The sequence below is a fragment of the Anarhichas minor genome, unplaced genomic scaffold, assembly GCF_050575085.1.
Source record: "Anarhichas minor isolate MPS153535 unplaced genomic scaffold, ASM5057508v1 ptg000079l, whole genome shotgun sequence".
Classification (NCBI taxonomy): domain Eukaryota; kingdom Metazoa; phylum Chordata; class Actinopteri; order Perciformes; family Anarhichadidae; genus Anarhichas; species Anarhichas minor.
In genome coordinates, this window is record NW_027466525.1 from 2,559,339 (window position 1) to 2,580,562 (window position 21,224).

Genomic DNA, 21,224 nt, shown 5'->3' on the forward strand with positions numbered 1-21,224 from the left:
AACAGTACAAACAATACAGTGTTGTTGCTGATTCGCAGAAAATAATTTGTCAATTAAGTCATTTATCATACAAAAAAACATATGTTTCCCGCTTCTCAAATGTGAGAATTTGCAGCTTTTTAAAAAAACATTAAAATATATTAATAATTGTATTCATGATGTGATTTCTGCACGTGGTTGTACACATGAAAAGTCACCAAAGGTGCTGACAAAAGAGAGTTTGAAAATCCTGCCTTCTTTCTCACCTCCACACAGTTTTGGAAATTTTACAAAACATCTGAAATGTGTGGAGGAGGAGGTTCCAGATGCCGTTAAAATGATCCGTTATGCACTATGTCTGAAGCATAATGAAGCTTTAACACAGAAGAAGTAGTAGTTCCTGTGTTTTCTGTGGATTATCTTGATGTCTCCTTTTGGCTGATCCAGTAAAATAAATACCCGACAAACGTATTGATGCACAAATCATATTAATATGCAATATTACCTTAAATCAGTCTCGCTCATTGATTTGCACTATTGTCCACACTCTGACATTAATATAGTAGCTACCACGGTATGTAGGCCTGTCACAATAATATTGACTTATCGTACAATATGTGGACATGACTACAATCATTTTTGCTGACCTCGATATTGCCCGTTGTGTTTACATGTAAGTTTGTTTACACTCAGGTAAACACAGTCAGCACTGTTGCCTTAGTTTGCACTGTTAGCGCCGTTAGCTCCTAGCCGCCGGCTCAGCCATCGCCATGTTGAGAGGCAATAGAAATGCTCCCAATCTCGTATTCGGCACCTTTACGGTCTCAGAATTACAATAATATTGTTCATTGCAAGTACTTCTTGAACAATATGTCATCCAACAAAATTAGTTGTTGTGACGGGCCTAGTGGGATTGTAAAAATACAAAACAGTTTACACATTTATATCAGTTATTTATAACAGTCATATCGCCCAACTGCAAGTGGACACAGAGAACCAGGGCAACATTAAACCAAACCATCTTTATGACTAGATGTGACTAGAGGTAAATAAAAGAATAGTTCTGTTGTAATGTGGCTGAACCGACCCTTTAATACTAGTACCTGTGTACTGTTAGGTGTACCTCTGAAAGTACTTACTTACTTACTTATTTGACTGCACTGCAGTTCATCCTATTTCCATGTTGCCAGAGGATAAGAGTCTCTCTTCCACCACTGGAGGACGGACAGATTTCAGGCTCCATAACAGTGAAGAGAAGGTGGATGTTTACACTGCGTGGTGATCACAGCCTGACCCTCATTACAACAATACAACAACAACCGGTGTTTATAATCGGACGTGTCTCCTCTTCGCCTGTTGTCGGTGTTTACGTGTCGTCAGGAAATGAGTGCAGTAACATCCTGGGACCAGAGAGCAGGATGGAGACGCTGCCTGTGTGGCCCCGCGTGATTACGGAGAGGTCGGAGGTCGTCGCTGTCAGTCCTGAACTTAAAAGGGTTTCAGTCGGATCCTAGAAGCTAGCAGTGAGTTAGCTTAGCTTAGCATAAAACCAGAAACGGGGAACCAGCTAGCAAAACCACAACTAGTTGTTTTACCACTATTGTAATTGCATCTCTGTTCTATGTCTCTTAGTTACAATTTATTTTGGTTTGGACTGTTGGTTGGCAGCATTTTGAAGACGTCACCTTTTGGCTTTGGGAACTTTAAACAAGCATTTTTCCACATTAAATCCGCAGAACATAATCAACAGATTAGTTGCAGCCCTGCTTCCTAAACATAAGGAGCTCTGGGTGGGTGCTGGGTTCTGCCTTTCGTCCCTGGTTACTTGTGACTTGTCACCTCACTGAAACAGATGTCGCTGAGCTGACTGTGCGTTCTCGCAGGGTCTCGTGGATCCAGAGCATCGTGGTCGTCGTAGCCAAAGAAAACATGGAGCTGATGACGGACATCGTGCAGCGCTTCCAGCACAGGAAGGTTCGAGCGGTGCCAGGCGGCTCGACCCGTCACAGGTCGATATGTAACGGAGTCCTGACTCTGGGGGAGGAGGAGGAGGTGAGGCCGGAGGTGGTCATCATCCACGACGCCGTGCGGCCTTTTGTGGACGAGGACTTTCTGTACTTGATAGCCACGGCTGCCAAGGAGCACGGGGTCAGTATGATCAACGCTATTTAAACCAAAACACATGAATATTCTGAACTGAAATCCCTCCAACTTGTTACATCTGCTGCTCTTCCTCATGTATATCAAAGGTGTTTTTATTGTTTATTACAACTGGGTGTCCTTCTTGTTGGTTCATTCTGTCCACAGACAACTTTAGCACCAAATACATGAGAGACAAAACCATGTATTAATCAATCGTAGTATCAGAATAGTTCAGCAACTATTCTGATACTACCATTTACATATATTTATAATGATTTCATCATTTTTAAGCAAAAAATGTCTCAGGTTCCAGCTCCTCAAAAGTGACTTTTTTGCTTCATTTCTGTCTTTCTGGTGCAGAGCCTGTTCAGAACGGGCTGAATGCTTGGACTGTAGTATTGCTGCTCATACAAACAACTTTACCCGCTTCACTCTGCGCTTCCTCAGTATTACACCTGCGATGACACCGTAGCCTCACACACCCCATCGATACTAATCAGAAACACGGGTAAAATACAGTCTGGTTCTCTGGGGAAAAAAGCCACACCCATGTCTGTCTACTCGCTGTCAGAAACATCTGTGAAACACACCTAGCGGATGTATTCATTTCTAATTTGGAGTATTAGTTGCTTTCTTGAAGTAACCACTGGGGTTATAAAGTAGAAAATGGATTTAATTAGTGTCGGGGTTTGGTTGTAACGTTATCCAGCATCCATGTAGCGTTAGCGGGCTCTGTCCACCTGTAGTTAATGAGCTGCAGTCAGTCAGACGACGTGCTCGACTCACGGATCCCTGAAGCCAAATCCAACACTGCACGTCTTTACGTCCCCAGCAACACACACCAAGTGTGAAGTTTGATGAATGGTATTGAAGATATGTGAAGGACAGACAGACAGACTGCTTTATAGTTACATTTAGGGCTGCAACTAATAATTATTACATTATTTAAAATCCTCTTGATACATTGTCTGAATATGTCCAAGGTGACATCCTCAAATATCTAATTTTGTCCGTCCGACAGTTGGAATAAAACCCCAAAATAATAAATTCACTATAATGAAAGACCAGTAAATTTAAGGAGCTAAAACCATCAAATGTTTGGCAAAAGTTTCTTGAAAAATGACTTTCAAAATTTTAACGTTTTTTGGTGTCAATCGAGGAATCGTTACAGCTCTAGTCTTACATAATATTAAACGGAGTATGTTTGGGTTTTAGACCGTCGGTAAGATAACTTAGACATTTGAAGACATCACCGTATGAAACTGGGATATACATGTTTCACTATTTTTAGATGTTTTATGAGCCAAATAATGAATCGTTAGTATATATCGCTCTATATAAGACAAAACATATCAGTAAACCCCGGGAAAATAAGCGTATGTCAATATATTTGGGCATTGGAGTCAAAATTATTGATTGATCAAACAAAATGATGTCAGATTAATCTATAATTCAATAATCGTGAGTTCAGACATAAAACACATGTTGATTAGAAGCTCAGGTCTGTGACGTTAAACCTCGCAGATATCTGGAGGCCTTTAGCTCACTGCTAACATTCACATTCTGCCGCGAGGAAGCGTTCAAAGCTCCGTAAATGTCAGTGAATTCTCATAATTAAACTTATCTCCAGAGCTCGTTTGTGAACATGTCGTGAAGATGTGTAACCTCTATGCACTCTCAGTGTTTCCAGTTGCACATGAAGGCAGGATGCGTCTATTTCAAAGAGAGCAGCAGTTCAGAGTCGATCCCAATCCGTCTACAAATAGAGGAAACAGACCCCAGAATGCCAGTTCCTCATGCAAGTAATTAAATCTCGACTGTAGCTCATACTTCGTTTTTTAAAGTGTAAACACGTCCGTCATGGTGAGCTGCAGTGGCAGGAATCAAACCTTTCACCTGGTGGGATGGCGGGTTACCCGATGCGACGCAGCGCTTTCGTTTGTGCGTCCCTGGGCTTCATTTGTCACCGTGCGGTGCGAACATAAACAAAATCCAAAATAAATAAATAAAAAATACAACAAACAAAGTCAAAGTTTTCCAGTCGGGCTCAGAACCAAAGAGGACAAACAGTTCTTGTGATCACACCTTTAAGGTCTCTGCGTCCTTTTTGTTTTTTTTAAGATTGACAGGTCCATCGCTCCCCGGTGGAAGCGTTTATACGTCGGTGATGGATGGAAAACATTTGGGCTGAAGTCCCAGGCCGCTGCGACCGACACACTCGCGGATTAGTCTCGCAGTGATTCACGGCCGACACTCTGCTGCACGCAGGCCGCTCGGAGAGAAAGCAAGAGCTCCGTGATACAAACCTTCACAGCGGGCGGTCTGGTCTTCGTTATCTTGCCGGCGTCCACGCTCGTGGCAGAGAGCCCGTCTCCGCGGAAAAAGCAGCAGATTATTTTTGATTTCCAAGAAGTACAAGCAGTGCGTGCTCCAGCTGGTTAAGATAGATCTATGTTACTCTGTAATGTGGCTGCGGTCTTGAAGTATGATCAGGGAAATGTTCTCTCTTTGAAATGTGCAGTTATGGCTGCACAGATATCAAGATTATTTGAGAAAGAAAATCTGAACTGAAAGTCCATTCATTTGTTTTTTCCAGCTTTCCACAGCATCTCATGATCCTTATTCATGTTTCATTATTATGTTGTGATAACAGTTGTTCATCTTGCTTTCGTCTTCCAAAAAAACAAATTTGACATTTTATGTCAACATTTTGATTATTTTAATCTACAATTGACATCCAAAAGGAAAAGTGTCTCCATTAACATGTAACATTCGTGTGTAAAGTAGTTTTGACTCTTCCTCGGTTAATCTACTAATCGGTCGTTTTGGTCTTCGTCCACTAAGATTTAATTAGTCGATTAGTTGTTTTGTCTTTTTGAACACACGAGATTTAAAGTTGTGCTTTTGTGTGATTCTTTGTGGAGAGACCAGATCAGAACAGATCTGTTGATTAAATCGACAGAATGGTTACGAGTGTTAGTCGACTGAGAATTTCTTCCGTCGAGGACTGACTCTCTCTGACAGACTGATTTCAGAACGTACCTGGGTTTTCCTCTCCCTGTACTCGTGTCCTCATAAGAATAACTTCACCTCATTTCATGCTGTCCAGTGTGGCTCTATGTCTGCTCAGTTAAGGTGTTAGTTTAATACTAATCCTTGTTCAGCCATTTAATCTGTCTTATTTTTATTCTTCTCTATATTTTTTACATCTGCTTGTAAAACGAGCTCATTTAAATCTTTGATGTAATTCCGTTTTTTTGACAAAGTTCGTTTACTGCCAGACTTTATTCAGAATATTGTGACGACTTCAAACTGTATTTTCACACCCCCAAGTTCCAAGATAGCTAAATATTGTTTGAGTAACGCCAACATCATTATTCATTCGGTCAATGATGTCACAGGTTATGATGTTTTGGTTCTTTTTGAGAGCAGCTTTGACACAAATGTAACCCTTTCCAGAGCTCGTCTACGGGTAAAGCATATCTATCATTGTAATCAAAACAAATACTAACAACTCTTTCTTTTCTGGCCCAGGCAGCAGGAGCTATCCGCCCTCTCATTTCGACGGTGATAGCCACCACATCAGAGGACTTCCTGGATCACTCTCTGGAGCGAGCCAAGTACCGAGCCAGCGAGATGCCTCAGGGATTCACATACGATGTCATCTACCAAGCCTATCAGCGGGTAGAGTCCGTTTCTTTTAACTTACCTTTAACACTAAAGTGTTTGTTGACAACAGTCAGTGCGTACATGATAAAGAAAGACAAGAAGCACAAGGATGATCGTGATTACGGCTTCCCACGATTGAAAAGGAACATAATCGTCTACGATACTGACGTTTAAAATGCTTCCTCTGCCATAGAAAAGTCAGCTGCATATCAAATCAAGTGCCCCCACCTGGGAGAGATGGAAATGTTTTGGCTTCACTTTTGGCGAGATGTCAACCCTCTGAGAAACTTTCCTGAATGGAGCGGCTGCAGTCCAGAGTAGAAGAGTTCTGAACTGTAGAGCAGATGGGCTCAACAAAAATACACTGAATTCAGGAGAAGAAGAACCTTGTTTGTGTTTGCTCAATTTGTTTTTCTGATACTGTAAAGACCAAAATTCTTGATCTGGTTACAATTTATAGTTAATCAAAAAGAAATTGGCTTGAAACTGGTTAAAAATAAAAGATTTTTGTCTGGAGTCTTGTGGACCAGCTGCTGTATCTATGATCGGCAATTAGCACCGGCGGCAAAAAGTGTGATCAGGGATCTCTAAAAGTTATAGTTGCTCCCTTTTTTCCATTTCTGCTGATCCGATCCGTGAATCTGATCCAGGATCCGATCCGTACCGTGAGTGTTATGATCCGATGCACCGCTAGAACAGACCGTTATTAAAAGTACGTATTTCTCTGGGTTTGAAAGTTACTCAGAGCTTTACAATCTGTCCTTCTGACTATTCCCAACATCCAGTTTTAAAGGTTAACCAAACCGACACAGACTAATCGAGCAGTAAAGCTACTGCGAGGGATTTACGGTGCTGGGAATCCGTTTCTTTGTTTTGATGTGCTTTGAACTACTGCAACTTCATTATCATCATCATGGAGAACAACCACCCAGGCACCTTGGATAAAAAGGATGAACGCAGCACTGAAGAGGTCGAGCGGAACTCCAGGAGTTTTCCAGAGTTGATTTCTACAACAGCTACAGTATATTAGTGGAAACCACACATAATATCAGAGGATGGACAGATCAAGGCCTGCATGCGTGTGCCGATTACTCCTGGAGGTCTCTCACGTCTTATAAAATGACAGTCAGGTTGAGATTTATGTGCTAAAAATTACACCACTTGGATGACAAAGGACTTTATGGTGCTCATACATCATAACTGGCCTTTTACAGTCCTCCATTGTTCAGCTGATGTGCCAGAACCTGCAGGGTTTCCCTCTGTGGAGCTTGTGGCGTGGGCGCTATCATTTTCACTTGGCCTGTGCTGCGTCTGGGAAAGAAACGTTAATATATTCTGCCACACAGCGGCAGATTAGTCTGTGGAACAAATGTGAACAAAGTCTCCGTTGGAAAATGGGGAGAGAGAGAGAGCGCTGAAATGACATGGCACATGTCGGATTAATAGCCTTTGCAGTTGAGCGCGTTTTAATACGTGTACCTGAAAAATGGAAAGAATTTCCCCGCTGACGTAAACCGTAAATGTGTTGGTTCTTCCCTGAAAGCCGGGGCTTTTTGCTAAGACTTGGCAGACATTTCTAATGCAAGCCGACTTAATGTGAAATCTGAATTGCAGAAGTTGACCTTATTTATTTTGCAATTTCATCCTTGACTCCATTAGGTGGCACCGAGAGCCACTTTGTTTTTTATTGAAGGACGCAGCAAACCTTTGAGCTAAGAGCTGAAGTATGCCTCCAATTGGAGCCACATTTGTCCGCAGTTATTTTTACTTCTGGCACGTATGGATCTTCAGATTGCTCTGAGAGCCCTGTTGGCTTTGGCGCTGGCCTTTTCAGAAAATGAGCTCACATTTATGCTGTGGTGTTGAGGCCGGTCGAGTCAGACGAACCGGGGACGTCGCTGGAGAAAAGACAAGGTTTGGGGGGGGGGGGGGGGGGGATGCTTGAGAGAGTGTGTCCCCCGTCTCTCCTCCTCTTCAACCTTTCAAAAGATAGGGAAAGTGTCAGGTTAGGACTGTAGGACATTTGCACGTTGGTAGCTTGACGGCCATTGAGGATAGAAGAAGTGTGTGTTGAAAAGACAAAGAGTGGGCGGACACTTTATCCAGTCCCCAGTGGAAGCTTTTGTACTGGTAGAGGATGGATTACCTCAAGACCTGAGAGCGTATTACTGCTGTAACTTCTCTCCTCGGTTCCAGGGTCCACGGAATGAACGACCCCCTCTCGTTTATAGCTTGATAAAACATTACCCAGGTATAATCTCAGGTAGCACGGATGTGTCTTTGTAGTCCGGACTGTATTTTACACCAAACGAGCTCGTCGCCTCAATCCAAACTTCCATGTGATCTACAAGGTGTGAGCTTTCCCACAGCTGTGAGTCGAAGCACAAATAAAATGCTCAATGCTGCAACAAAGGGTAGGAACTGATCTTTAATTAAGATAAGTATTTATACTTTATGAGGAGCGTAGCTAAATGCATTGAGCAGATACATTCCTCAGGAGTTCATGAGGCCAAAGCAGAGTTTGGAAAGTGAATGTTGGACTCTCAACAACCAACTGTTTGCTAACGCGTTCAACATAAAACACTTTATGAGGTGATAATATGTCAATGTTGTGCTTTTCTTTTACTTGTACTCCTCAAGTGGCTTAAAAAAATCAATTAATTCAGCTTTAAGTGAATCTGTCTTTGAAATAGGTAACTTGTTAAACAGAATAATTACACAAGACTAAAGATCTCACCAGCAGTTAATACTCCGTGTTTTTGTTGCTACAGATTTTGGTCGGTACTACTACTCGTAAATAATTGTGGTTTAATAACCCAACCTTACACACAACGGGACTTCACGTTTCCATTTTCAGTTTTTATTTCCTCAAGGCCGGAAAACCCCCAATAAAATCCGAATTTCATTTAACTTTCCTTTGGGATATTGTAAACAGCCAAACAAAGGGAACACATCAGTGTGCTCAGCTTTTACAATTGGATTTGGGACTCCGGCCTTAACATTCACATGCCCTCAGCCAAATTAAGTGTGATTAGCTCAATCAGACCGTTGGTTCATCTTGGCTCACAAAAAGACTTTTTGGGCTGCCCCCTCTTCGTCGAAGTCGACTAAGATTTCTTTGGTCGATTAGTTATTTTTCCTTTTCATGCTGAATGACTAATTTCCAGGAAACTTCTGAGCACATCTCTGTTAAACACAATATTTAAAGTGGTGCTTTTGTCTTTGTGGAGAAGCTTACTCCTACCAGTGTTGGCGGACTAAGAACGTCTTCTGTTGAGGACAGCCCTGAAGAGTTTTCATACCTTTTGTATTCATTTTTTGACCTCTCAGAAGTGACATTCAGCTGATTAGGACAGATCTTACCTGACTCCCTTTTGTTGCGTTCGCAGCCACAGTTGCCCGTGTTTTTATATAACAAGTAACACATTTATTAAAGCAGCTTTTCAGAATTCATACAAGCAGAAAATTTGCATTGGTAGCGTTTCCGTCCAATGAAATATACAAGAACCAAATGTTCTTACCTACTAATGAGCCTCGGAACTGTTACTTGAAAACAAGACAAAGTAAAGTACTGGAACAAAAAATGTCACATTGCAGTTGTATGCGTTACTGCTTTTCTAATCAAATGAAAGTACTATACTATAATATACAGGATGTAAACCTTACATTTTAAACTTTAACCCCTATTCTAAGAATTCAGCTTTGGTTTTGTTCTTCATTTCTAGAAAGAAGTAGGAATTTTAGCGGCATGGCTTTCTGTCAGTCTGACTTTCAAACTGAAGAATCTCAACAACAGTTTGATGCATTGTCAAGGAATTCTGTGCAGATATTCATGATCCTCAGTGGATGAATCCTACCGACTTTGGCGATCCACTGGCTTTGCCTCTGGCTTCACTTTGGGTTTGAGCGAATAACTCGACAACTGTTGGATGGATCTCCATCGTCTCCTCGGGTTGAATTGTTATAACTTTTGTGATCCCCTAACTTTTCCTCTTGTGTCTTTTCAGGTCAAAATGACTTACACTCACATCACTCGCAGCTGTACTTCGTCATAAGCAATTAGCAAAATGTTAGAATAATAACACGCTGAACTAAAACTAAACATCAGCATGTTAGCATTGTCATTGTGATGACGCATGTTAGTCGCTGATGTCAGCATTTAGCTCAAAGCACAGATGTTGCAGCCTCGCAGAGCCGCTAACATGACTGAAGACTATTAGCCGTGTTGGTAATTATCTCAATTTGGTCTTTTTTGATGATGTCTATGTAATGGGCTGTCCAGCTAGTTAACAGAAAAATCTAAAGTGGCCAAGTATGTGTACAGATGTGTATCAGTGGGTTCGTATACGTAACCGGGTAACGCTGCAGTGTAACAACACGGTGTACCTCAGTTTGTGTTCGAGTGTGATGGAAATAAATTGTTGTCAACAGCCGCTCCTCTCCGTTGTGTGTTCCCCCCCCCCCCCCCCCCCCCCTCCTCTGCAGTGCAGTGAGTCAGACTTTGAGTTTGGCACCGAGTGTCTCCATCTGGCTCTGCAGTACTGTGGCACCAAAGCCAAGCTCATCCAGGGGCCGCCAACACTGTGGAAGGTGAGCTCGCCACGGGCCCCGGGTTTGGGGTTGGGGATTTGGTGACATTTTGGCTCGCACAGCCGTGTGCCCGCTGCTGATTTATCATATGGGCACAAACAAAGCTCACAAATTGAAAGTGAGCGCCGCTGGCAGAAGAGGGAGCGCTACGATATCGAACGTGGCGTCCAGGATTAGCATGTAGAAATTAGTCTCAATGTAAATGTTCTGAATTCGACCCTCTGTCAGATCATGTAGCTTACTGGCTTAAACAGTCACTTCGCCCACATTACACAAAGACATATTTTTCTTGTTAGACTCAGTGTTATCAAGCTGTGAAGATGGTTTTGGTTTTGTGTGCTGAGGCTCTGAGATCTCTGCCTTCTCTCCAGTAGAATGGACATAATGTTGTTTGTGGTTCTCAAAGCATCGGAGACGTTTGAGTGCATTTTAAATAACATTTGGAAAACAACTTGTCTTTCCAGAAACAATTCCCCCGGTTACTCTGGTAAACACAGAGTGGTGCTTCCCAACATTTCGCTCGCGATAAATACCAAGTCATGACCTCACGGCGCAGGTTTGGTGTCTATGAGTTAAGAGAAGCTCAATTGAAGATTGTTTTGATCGGTTGATCTCTTTCTCTTTTAGAACAAATAGTTCCAGGACTCTATGGAGCCATAGGAACTAAATCAGGAACTAAACGTCTGCTTTGCTGCTTCTGAGCAACTGTGAGGATTAGTCCGATAACAGATTAAAAACAAGAACATGTCATGTTTTGTTCTTGGTGCACTGCAAACGTAGCTTGGATAGTTGGCTGCTGGAACCGAACCAGAGAATGGACTTTTTTTGAAACCAGTAACACAAACGGAGGAACTTAATTTCGACCCTTTCTGTCGAAACTGTTCCTGAGTTTCTGAAATGCATCCTGGTCACCTGATAAAAGTCTTGCAGTGGCATCATGTTGTTAGATTCTTTCATTTACATTTTTAGAGGTTTGAAGAGGAAAAAACTTTACAGTGTTTCTCAAGAAAAAGCAAAGAGTAGAGAAAAGTTCAAAGAAATACATTCATTTCCTATTTTCCTTTTCCTACTCGTCCTCTCGTCACACCAAACTATTCATTTCGAGTCACTTATTCAGAGCTCTGAAGAACCCAAATAACATTCCATCCACCTTCGGTGTGTTGGCTCGGTAAGTTATCTTTCAGAGGCACGTATCTCAAACTCTTGGCACATAAAATCAGAACTATCTGCCTTGCCAGACACCTCAATAGATGAACATGTTTAAACCCAAGTTATTTTGTTCTCCAGGTGACCTACAAACGGGATTTGGCTGCTGCAGAGTCCATCATCAAAGGTGAGTTACCTTCTTTGTGCATTTTCCATCATCATCGTTGTAATGTTTCTAGTTTTTCATCTTCTTATGTTCCATACACACCCGATGAATCCATGTAGACGTGTACACATGAAAGCTTCTCGGCAGTAGGTCCTCTCCGGCAGGTTAAATGGTCAGAAATGAGCAGTGAGAGAGTGTCTCTCTCTTTCTGTTGAACACAATGACCCAAAATCAGCCCTCGCTGTACCGAGAGGGATGCATTCTTTGTGGCATTGTTCAGCTCCGCGCAGAGCAAGTCAGGACAAGGGATCCTATCACAATCAGAGACATGGAAATAAACACAGCCCCATATTTCACCCCCGCCAGCACCTGGACCAACAGTCACCTGTTTGATGATGACATGAGGTGCACGGTGATTATTCCCAGAGCCTCTGATGTGAATGAATTCATTGTGTGTGTGTGTTGAAGAAAGTTCTCACATCTGTCAGTTTGAGAAACTGTCGTGTGTTTCAGTATGTGTGTGTGTGTGTGTTTGTATCCTGGTTAGAAGTGTGTGTTTGTGTGAACACTTATGAGCCGCTTTCTCAACAGATGACTTTTTAAGTGAGTTAGCCGTCCTGGAGGTCCTCTGTTTCTTGCGGCTGTCGATGTTGTTTCACAAAGTACAAGTTGGCCATCCGAACTTAACGTTCTCAAAATGACACTTAAACTATAAACTCATGTTCTAAGCCTTCGTTCTGTTTTAGACCATGAACCACAGTTAGGAAGTAGGAGCAGAAGCAAAAGTCCCATTCATATTTCCCATAGACGATGTCACCTGACCGTTATATGTGATTCATTGATAAATATTGAAGGTACATGCTTGCGCACGTTGAAACTTTAAGGTAGATGTAAACTGTACGTCCCAAGGTGCATTCCAGCATGAACAAATCTGAAAACACAATCTGCATCTTAAATCAATTTACTTTCAGATTCTGGGTCACTTCAGGATGAATTCATGGCAATGTGTTTTGTTCCCAAATTAAACAACAAATCTCTTTGAATCACTCTGATTCATGCCCCTGACTGGCTTCTTCTTCATGGCAGTTGCGACCGAGGCTCATGGGTAATTTAGAGCCGAGCAACGGGCCAGAATGATAGACGACAGGTACAACTGGTGGCGTCAAAGGCTAAACCTAAAGGGCTGTTACATTCAAACATGTCTGTCATTTCTAGTGACACTGGCCTCTGATATATTCCCCACAGAGCGCTGCAGGAATAAGTCTTAAAACCCGGAAATGAGTCAGCAGTTTTGCACTTCCAGCGTCTGGAAGTCAAAAGTTTTTTTAATGTGTTTTTGGTTACGTGCCTGAAATCAGGTCTGTGGTTAACACAGGCGTAAGAGATTTTAACGTTTTGTTCTACCACATGAAACACGTCGGTAAATACCCCTCTCATGACTTTTGAAGCTTTTTACGTGTCTCAGCGAAGGCGGTTGTTAACAAGCGGCTAAATGAGACGCCATCAAGCTGAACACCAGTCCGCCTTTAGCTCAATGGGGGTGACGTAAAGCCATGAGACCGTGGTGTAGTTCGTTTATAGCCGAACATTAGTGGTGTTCATTTGTGAAGATTATCCAGCTGAACAGAACGTGTGATCATCATAACCTTGTGTTTGCCACATTTGCTTATTTTCTGCAATAATCCAAAAATCCAATGTGAAAATCTGACCGTTGGCTTTTTGACGAGGGAACCAGAGTGATGCTATCTTCTGGGTTGGCCTACAGAAATACCTCATCCCTGCAGCACTCTATGGCTGTGAATAATCAACCCAAACACGTATAGGAGAAGTGACTTAAAGCAGATCAATGCTGTGCACCATCACTCTCATCATATGTTTTGATATTTATTATATATGTTAAATATGAGAAGCTACTGAAAGACACCGGTTGGTAAGAAGCAGCAGATTCTTTAATGATTTGAAGCGCAGAACAGAACACAAACAACTCTTCCCCATCAGAATATTCACCTTTACTCGTGAAATAATTGTTCCCCCACAAACCTTTTTTCCAGTGTCTGTTTTTCTAGCCTGGTCTTGATGTTTACGGTTCATTATTTGTGTAAAGCTTATCTGAAGGACTTTACTGAAGGAAACCAAACTTAGTTTGCGTTCATGCACATGAACGCTCTGACATGTCGATAAAGGAATTTTCTCAGTCACACGTGTTTGTCTTGCAGACGCTCTATCGCGGTCGGCCTGTGTTATCACAGGTGGATCTGCACGCGCTGCCACGCTGGCTGATGCCCTCCAGAAGGCTGTCGGAGCTCTCGGCACGGTAAGAGTGTGTCACTCTCGGATATTGAAAGTGCATATCGATGACGGCGTGAGTTTGCCACTTTTATTTTTCCTCTATCTCACCGTCCCTGTACCTCCGATCCCCCAACAAACTCAACGTGAGCTCCGTGTGGGTGGCCCATCTGCGGTCAGACCCTCTAATGGAGCCTGTCTGTGGCATCCACGCTCTGCAACTTTCCCTCCTCCTCCTCCTCCTCGTTTTCACCCTCCATCCCCCGACCTCCACCTCTCACTCCCCTGCATGCAGGAGAGCAGATGGCAGTCATATTTTCTGTGCCGTGGGAGTTTGCCTGATTAATTGAGTGTTTAGTGATGAGTTCTTGCCTCCTCCTCATCCTCCCTCCACCTCTGCTCAGTCTTGACAGGATCCCACTTCCCACCACGGTTCACATCCCTCCCTTTTCACTTTTAATCTAATTTTCTTTGGGCACATCAAAGTCCCCATGTTGCAAACATCCTCCGTTAAGTTTGTAAAATGGTTCCTAATAGACGGATGGAAAACAGCATCCATATGCAAAACGGTACGAGTGACAGTCTGAGATATTCAGTCAGACGGCACAGACCACATAGAAGGACCACATGTAAAATGTTCTTACCTCAACAACTGTTGGGTTTCCCTCGAGCAAGCCACGTAACCACTCAACTCAAGCAACTTTTCGTCGGATCGCTCTCCCACGACGGACAGACATGCGGTAGATGTTGTGTACAGGACGGGTTCTTCAGAAATAATTCAAAGCTGTGTTTAGAACAAGACGGTGAGGATCCTCCGCTACTGACGAGCTACGATGGTCGATGTATGAGCTGTAACATCAGCTTTGAGACAAACGGATGAACCCTGCAGTAAAGGTGTTCGGCTGTATGAAGGTGCCACGTTGTAGGGAAGACCTCATTCAGATCTAATATTAAGAATGCTTTCCACAGTTCTTTCCTCTCTTTAGAGGCGCGTCGATGTAATCGCTCAGCCGGAAGCTGAAAGGGAAACTCTGTTCCCAGATGGGATCGTTTACTTGCACCGCTCTCAGATGGCTCTGTTTGAAAGATGATGTTCCTTTCTCTTAATGTGTACTCCTTTCTGTTATTTGAGTAGTTTATCTTAGCTGAAAATAATATACATATGTATATATATATATATATATATATAAACAAGTCATATTTATTTTAGACCTAATGTAAAGACAAATATCTAATATGATAAAATGACGATGACGTGATTGCACAACTGGAATACAACTGTAAGGTGATAATTCTAGTTTATTTCATGGCTACAGAACCTGTGATTTAATTCTGAAAACAAATAAAATACAAGCTTCACAAAATGTTACATATCTTTTGCATTGGATCATATCGTACAGGTGTTTATGATATCGTGTCTGCCCCTCTTTGTTCCCGTCACATATTACTCATCTCCAGAGCAGACAAATCGTCCACACATGGCTTCATGTACAGAAACGTGTTCCCCGGATCATGCTGATGTAGATATAAATTCCCCGTGTGTTGGTGTTGACAGTGGCAGGGTGGAGGCAGTGCACGCCGCATTACACGTTTCCATGTTCCAGCTTGATCCCAACAGTCCATCCTCCTTTGATCTGGCTCCAAGTCGTGCGGATCTGTGCTGTCCGGTGGTGGACCGGGGCCCCCAGAGACGGATTGGAGTCGGTGTCGGCCTCTCTTTGGATCGGCTGATTGGAGCCATTCCCGTCTGCGCTCAGGTGGCTGCTGGGGATGTGTGTTTTTTCCGGTGCGTGTGTTATCGGAATCAGATACATCCTTTTTCGGGGAGTTTGGGAGGGAGGAAGAATAGAGGGGGAGATGAAAGGAGAGTGGAAGAAGCGGAAGACGGAGAATTACTTTCATATGTCTTCCTCTGACAACAATACAATATTTGCTGGAAGTCACGATACGATTTTTATGGAATCAGGGGCCTGTGATCGTTACGAGACGATATCACAATCGCCTACATTTAAATAAACTCACAAAAAGCAACCAAAGTATGATTTTACAACCTAAGTCTTTGAGACGTAGAGGAAGCTGTTGAGAAGACGCCACATCAGGAAGAGAGCTTTCTTTGTCCGTCAGCCACTGATAGTAACGGGTTCAAAGTTAAAGCTAGCAATTAACAAAAGTCTAATCGAGTATAGACATGATCTTTAAATGTGGTACATACACTGTCATTACATTTCCATCGCCATCAACTGTGTCTGTAGCTGCTGTTAGTTTCCATCATGATGCCACCTCAGGCTTGAATATTAAATTAAGTAAATAAAGCGTTTTCATTTCCACATAGGTTTGAATCTGACCCATGATTCTCCAGCAGCGTAGCTCTAAAGATGCTCGTCTGTGCTTCGGTCTCTTCCTTCTTCCTTGGTTGAGACTGAAATATCTCAACAACTTTTGGATGCATTGATATGAGATTTTCTGCAGACATTCATGGTCCCCAGAAGATGAAGTCTCCCAATTTTACTGATCCCTTGACTTTTTCCTCTAATGCCACCATGACTTTTGCCATGTGTGAATATTGGACTTTCGTTTCTCTGCTGGCCGGGAACACGACTCTAAACTAAATGCTATTGTTGCCGTGTTATTACTGGATGTGTAGATAAGCCACTGTTTCCAACACGTTTGCCAAAACAACTTTATAAGGTGATAATATGTCAGTTTATTTTGCTACAGCTCAATTCCACTGCCAAAAGCAGCCAAAATACCCAAATACAACAACTTTAAGTATATTTTAATGAGATATTTTAGTGTTTAAACACCACATTGTTTTAAATTAGACACTAGTTTGAAATTAATTTCCAAGGGTAGCTCACTGCTGCGCTGAGCTCTTTGTTTTTCTTGCGTACTCCGAGTGGTTTGGTCGCTGAGCGTCCGTGGCTTCTTGGCTCTCCAGACCATGCCGAAATTTAAATAAACATTCCTATTCTGGGATTTCATGCCCAACCTGGTTTAGGTCATATCAAACTTTTTTTTAAACCCTGCAAATCTACTTTTCTAAGTGAAATGACCCCCGCCTCCCGAACCCATGGGCAGGTATCTTTCAGGACCAATTAACCCTCCGACATATGTTTCCCATCACCATTTCAAATTTCCTATGGCTTTCCTGTTATTTTAACGGGTACAACAACTGTATCTCCATGCCAAACTCAGCCTGGATGTTTATTTCCTGCGTGTGTGAAATTGTAAGACCGGGCTGTAATTAGAGGCACAACAACAAAGATGAATGTTAAACAGACGCGGTGGACACGGCGTCCTATCCGGTTGCCTCATGTCTCTCGTGCGCCACGGTCGAAGACGACTGGAAAGATCAGGACCGAAATGTGCTGCTTCTTTGTGCAAAAAAAGCTTTTACGATTCTTGGCCACGAGTCGGCCTTTGACTCAATTTGCAGCGTAATGGAATTTGAGTTGGCTCGTGTCTGATCGCTGTCCCCGGCTTTTTGCATGCGACATGATTTTCCTGCTAGTTCAGAAGTATGAAGGAGCCCAGAAACAGTTTATTTTGCGTAATCTCCTCCATTTTGTTCTAATAAGCTTCTGATTACAGTTGATGGAAGTTGGCCACTCGGTTGCGTACTCCTTAAATGTGTTTGGATTTATGTCGGTTTATAATCATAAAATCTGTCATGGCAGGAAAGCAGGTGGGTGTGCTCTCACACTAAATGATTGAAGAAGTGGCTGAAAGAAAAAGCAGAAGCCTCTTGACCTTTTGTGCGCTGAAGTCAAACTGTCACTCGTCATCAGAAGTATTAGGACAGCGGCGCTGCAGCTCTTGCTTTATGTGTTATCACTCAGGATTTTGCAACAAGCAGAATGTCAACTGCATATTTAACATCAGGCTACCTCCGTCTCACAGGAGCTGGATGTCATCCCAGATCTGATGGGAGAAAACGCCAGGTGTCTGTTAAAGGAGTGGAACTTCATCCAGCTTTCTGTAAGTTCCCATTTTAAGCTCCGCTTTTCTTAGAAATGAAAACATGTCGGCGTATATATTCATCTGTTCTGACTAAAGGAGGGTCGAGACTCTCTAAAAGCTTCTAGCGTACGTTTTTATCTTGTTGGTCATCGTGGAGAAAAATATCATTTTTGCTCCAAAAGTTCTTATCTAGTTTTTGATTTCCTCGGCCTCCAGGTCAATCGTTCTTTCCTGTCTGACGTGGAAGCGATGCTGACGGATTTGGAGGCAGCGAATCGGGCTCTTCTCCACCCGCTGGTCGTAATTTGGGTGAGTTCATACCCGAATACTGCAGCCACGATTATGCAGCAAAGACTTCTCAGACTCGCAGACTTTTCTGGAGGCTCTGCGAGGCTGAGACATGAATACTTGTACCAAATTTCATGGCAATTCATCTAAAATGTTGTTGGTTTCACTCAAAACCACAAAAATGAACCTCATGGTGGCTCTAGATGAAAGGTCAAGGCTTCACCAAAGTCAGTAGAAGGCCATACATTTCATGGCAATTCATCCAGTAGTTGAATTATTTCAGTCTGGACCAAAGTGACGTACTGACTGACGGACCGTTGCTGCCACCAAAGCCACCTGAGAGTCCACATGTATCCTACACTCTCTGGACTGCACTCCTTGTTGTCTGAAGGACAGATTTGTAAACCAGTGAAGAAGAATAAATGCATAGATGATGAGTTACAGGAACTATCAGCACAGCAACTCTGGCATGCAAAGTTACAGGGAGAAGACTTGAATGCGTAAAAGCCGATCTCAACTTCTTAAATTTGGACCGCTGCCCAGATAAAACTTGGTAATGAGGCAAACAGAACCTAGAAAGTCTTCTCTCTGTGAGTCTGTAATGTGTGTTTTAACCAGAAAAATGTAATAAGTGCAAATGTCGCACAGCATTAGTCGATTAAACCACTGCCTTGATTTGTGTTTTGTACGCTAGCTACACGAAATGACACCAGACCAAAAGCATCGATGTAAATCTTACTTACTTAATACTTTCATTCTTCACTTGAAAAGGAAACTTGGCAGTGAAGACAGTCTCCAAAAATGTGCAAAGAGGTGGATCGTATGTGGAGATAAGGGGACCCGGGTGACGCAGCAGAGAAGAGAGCTGGCAGTCTGTCACTCAAAGCAACCGCGCACTCAATTAGGCCTAAAATAATAAAATAATTAACTGCAGCTTTTGGCACTTCCCCATTGACTTCATTTCTTAGCACCGGAGGAGGCTCAGTTGGTCTCTTGTACTTAAAAAATTCTGTGAAGGTCTTATTTATTAAGATTATTTATTTTATTTTCTTGTTTTTTTATTGTAATATTGTATATTTATAGTTTATATTCCTTTAAACATGTAAATAATAATAGAATATGTAAATGTTTTTTTTCATTTTAGATTATTCCACAATATTTACTAAACAGCTGCGAGATAATAGCTCTGTTTCTATTTAAGGAAGAATAACTTCTTACACCTTTATTATTTCTACAAGTTATGAGAGATCATTATTCCATAAATTATAAGTATAAGTTGTTATTAACGTCGGCAGTGGTGGAACAGCCTGCATCGGGTTTCCAGACCTTCAGTAAGTGTATAAAGAGCAACTGTGTCTGTGTGTACTGGAAGTGGAACACGTCTTACTGTCGTTTCCCACACTTTGAATGAACTTTTCTTTTGAGCGTTCTTGAATACAGACATCTGGCGGAGGACGGATTGAGTTTCTACACGGTCAATCTTTGTCTTTTTTTTTTACGGTTGTAAAATCGTCACCTGTCGTCCGCCTCATGTGTCCTGATGAGCTACGTAGCTGTTTGAAAATCGTACACCTCGAAGGAGAGCGCCGCTCGGCCTCGCTTACCATTCGCCGACATCCCCCTCTAACAGAGTAACACTGACCTAAGAGCTCCCAGGGACAAAACCCTAAAACAAACTGATCAAATCTGATCCAAGAAACATTTCAATATTTGTAAAAAGGCCTCAAAACCCTCTCTTTTAATTTAGAAAATTGTCCTCTTCAACTAACACGGAGAGCAGGTATCAAAACAATGAAAAAAATAAACCTACAGAGGGCCAACTTCTACCACAAACAAGTCTCAATCACTGCAAATGTCACGCAGCATTACTTCATTTTCTTATTTGTTGTATCAAGTTTTCAATAAAGATTGGAACACACACACACACACAAAAACACACACACACACATGTAATCACACAGACTGAAGCTGGGTTTTAGTGGGATCGACTCCCTAAAAAAGCATGTCAGAGTTCCCACAGCTCCCACTTTCAACATGTTTCTGTTCTACAGACCGTTTCAACAGAATTGGGTCCATGTTGACTCCCTGTAGGCTGATGTCATTGATGTACACGGCAATAAGGAATATATATATAAAAAAGAAGAAAGGGTCATCACGTCATTGTGACTAATTGTGTACAGGTATAAAGTAATTTACAGAGGCAGATAAAATGTAACCTGCCAATAACAGGACACATTATCGTTAGCTAATAATGAGTTGGCTAACGTTAGCCCTCCTGGACAACCAACCATTAAACTGTGAATGATAATTAATAATATTCAGTGGGACTGATGTAATCCAGCTCTTTCTATCATTGTCAAGAGGTGGCGCCAATTGGCAAATCTTTCTAATGTCATAAATCTGGACCTTTTATACCAGTGTTGCGATGAATTAAGTTAGCATTTTGCAGTTTGTTTAGCTAACGTTAGCCAGCAATATCTCTGTTGACATGTCCTATTTGGAGATAAAACCGTTATCGTTCGTAAGAAATAATCCTTGTGAAGGTGTAAAAGAAACAGACAGAGCTGCAGTGTTGGTGAGTGAAACTTTACAGCCTCTCCAGCTTAATCGCTGTCATGATTTGTGAGTATGCTAGCTAATAATATAGCTAGCATACTCGTACACATACTTGGCTAGATGACTAGTATCACTGCAGGCTTTGTAGCATACGGTTAAGTCCTTTATTTACCTTATGTTGACAGGCCCACCAGTTATAATCAGAGCCATGAATATATTGATCTGGTTATAATTGCATTCTGGTCAGCGATCATGGTTTGGTTATGTGTCATGATGCAGCTGCTGGACAAGGCCATGATCTGTTTGGAGACCACAAATAAGACACAGAAGAAAGAAAATAAACAGCAAACGACATCACATGTGTTTTTTGTATTTTTATTTGGTGGAAACATTTTTCAGTCCAGTGAGAAACAAGACGGAGATGATGGTTTATAGCGGGACT

General features: G+C 42.2%; 1 protein-coding gene across 1 annotated transcript in view; it reads left to right on the forward strand.

The window, feature by feature from the left end:
* Nucleotides 1-21,224, forward strand: part of crppa (CDP-L-ribitol pyrophosphorylase A) — a 42,242-nt gene that overhangs the window by 696 nt on the left and 20,322 nt on the right. The window contains exons 2-8 of the mRNA XM_076081279.1: nucleotides 1,863-2,127; nucleotides 5,656-5,805; nucleotides 10,276-10,380; nucleotides 11,668-11,713; nucleotides 13,909-14,006; nucleotides 17,879-17,956; nucleotides 18,155-18,247. Of these exons, the coding sequence (XP_075937394.1) occupies nucleotides 1,863-2,127; nucleotides 5,656-5,805; nucleotides 10,276-10,380; nucleotides 11,668-11,713; nucleotides 13,909-14,006; nucleotides 17,879-17,956; nucleotides 18,155-18,247 (835 nt within the window). The remainder of the gene's footprint in view (nucleotides 1-1,862; nucleotides 2,128-5,655; nucleotides 5,806-10,275; nucleotides 10,381-11,667; nucleotides 11,714-13,908; nucleotides 14,007-17,878; nucleotides 17,957-18,154; nucleotides 18,248-21,224) is intronic.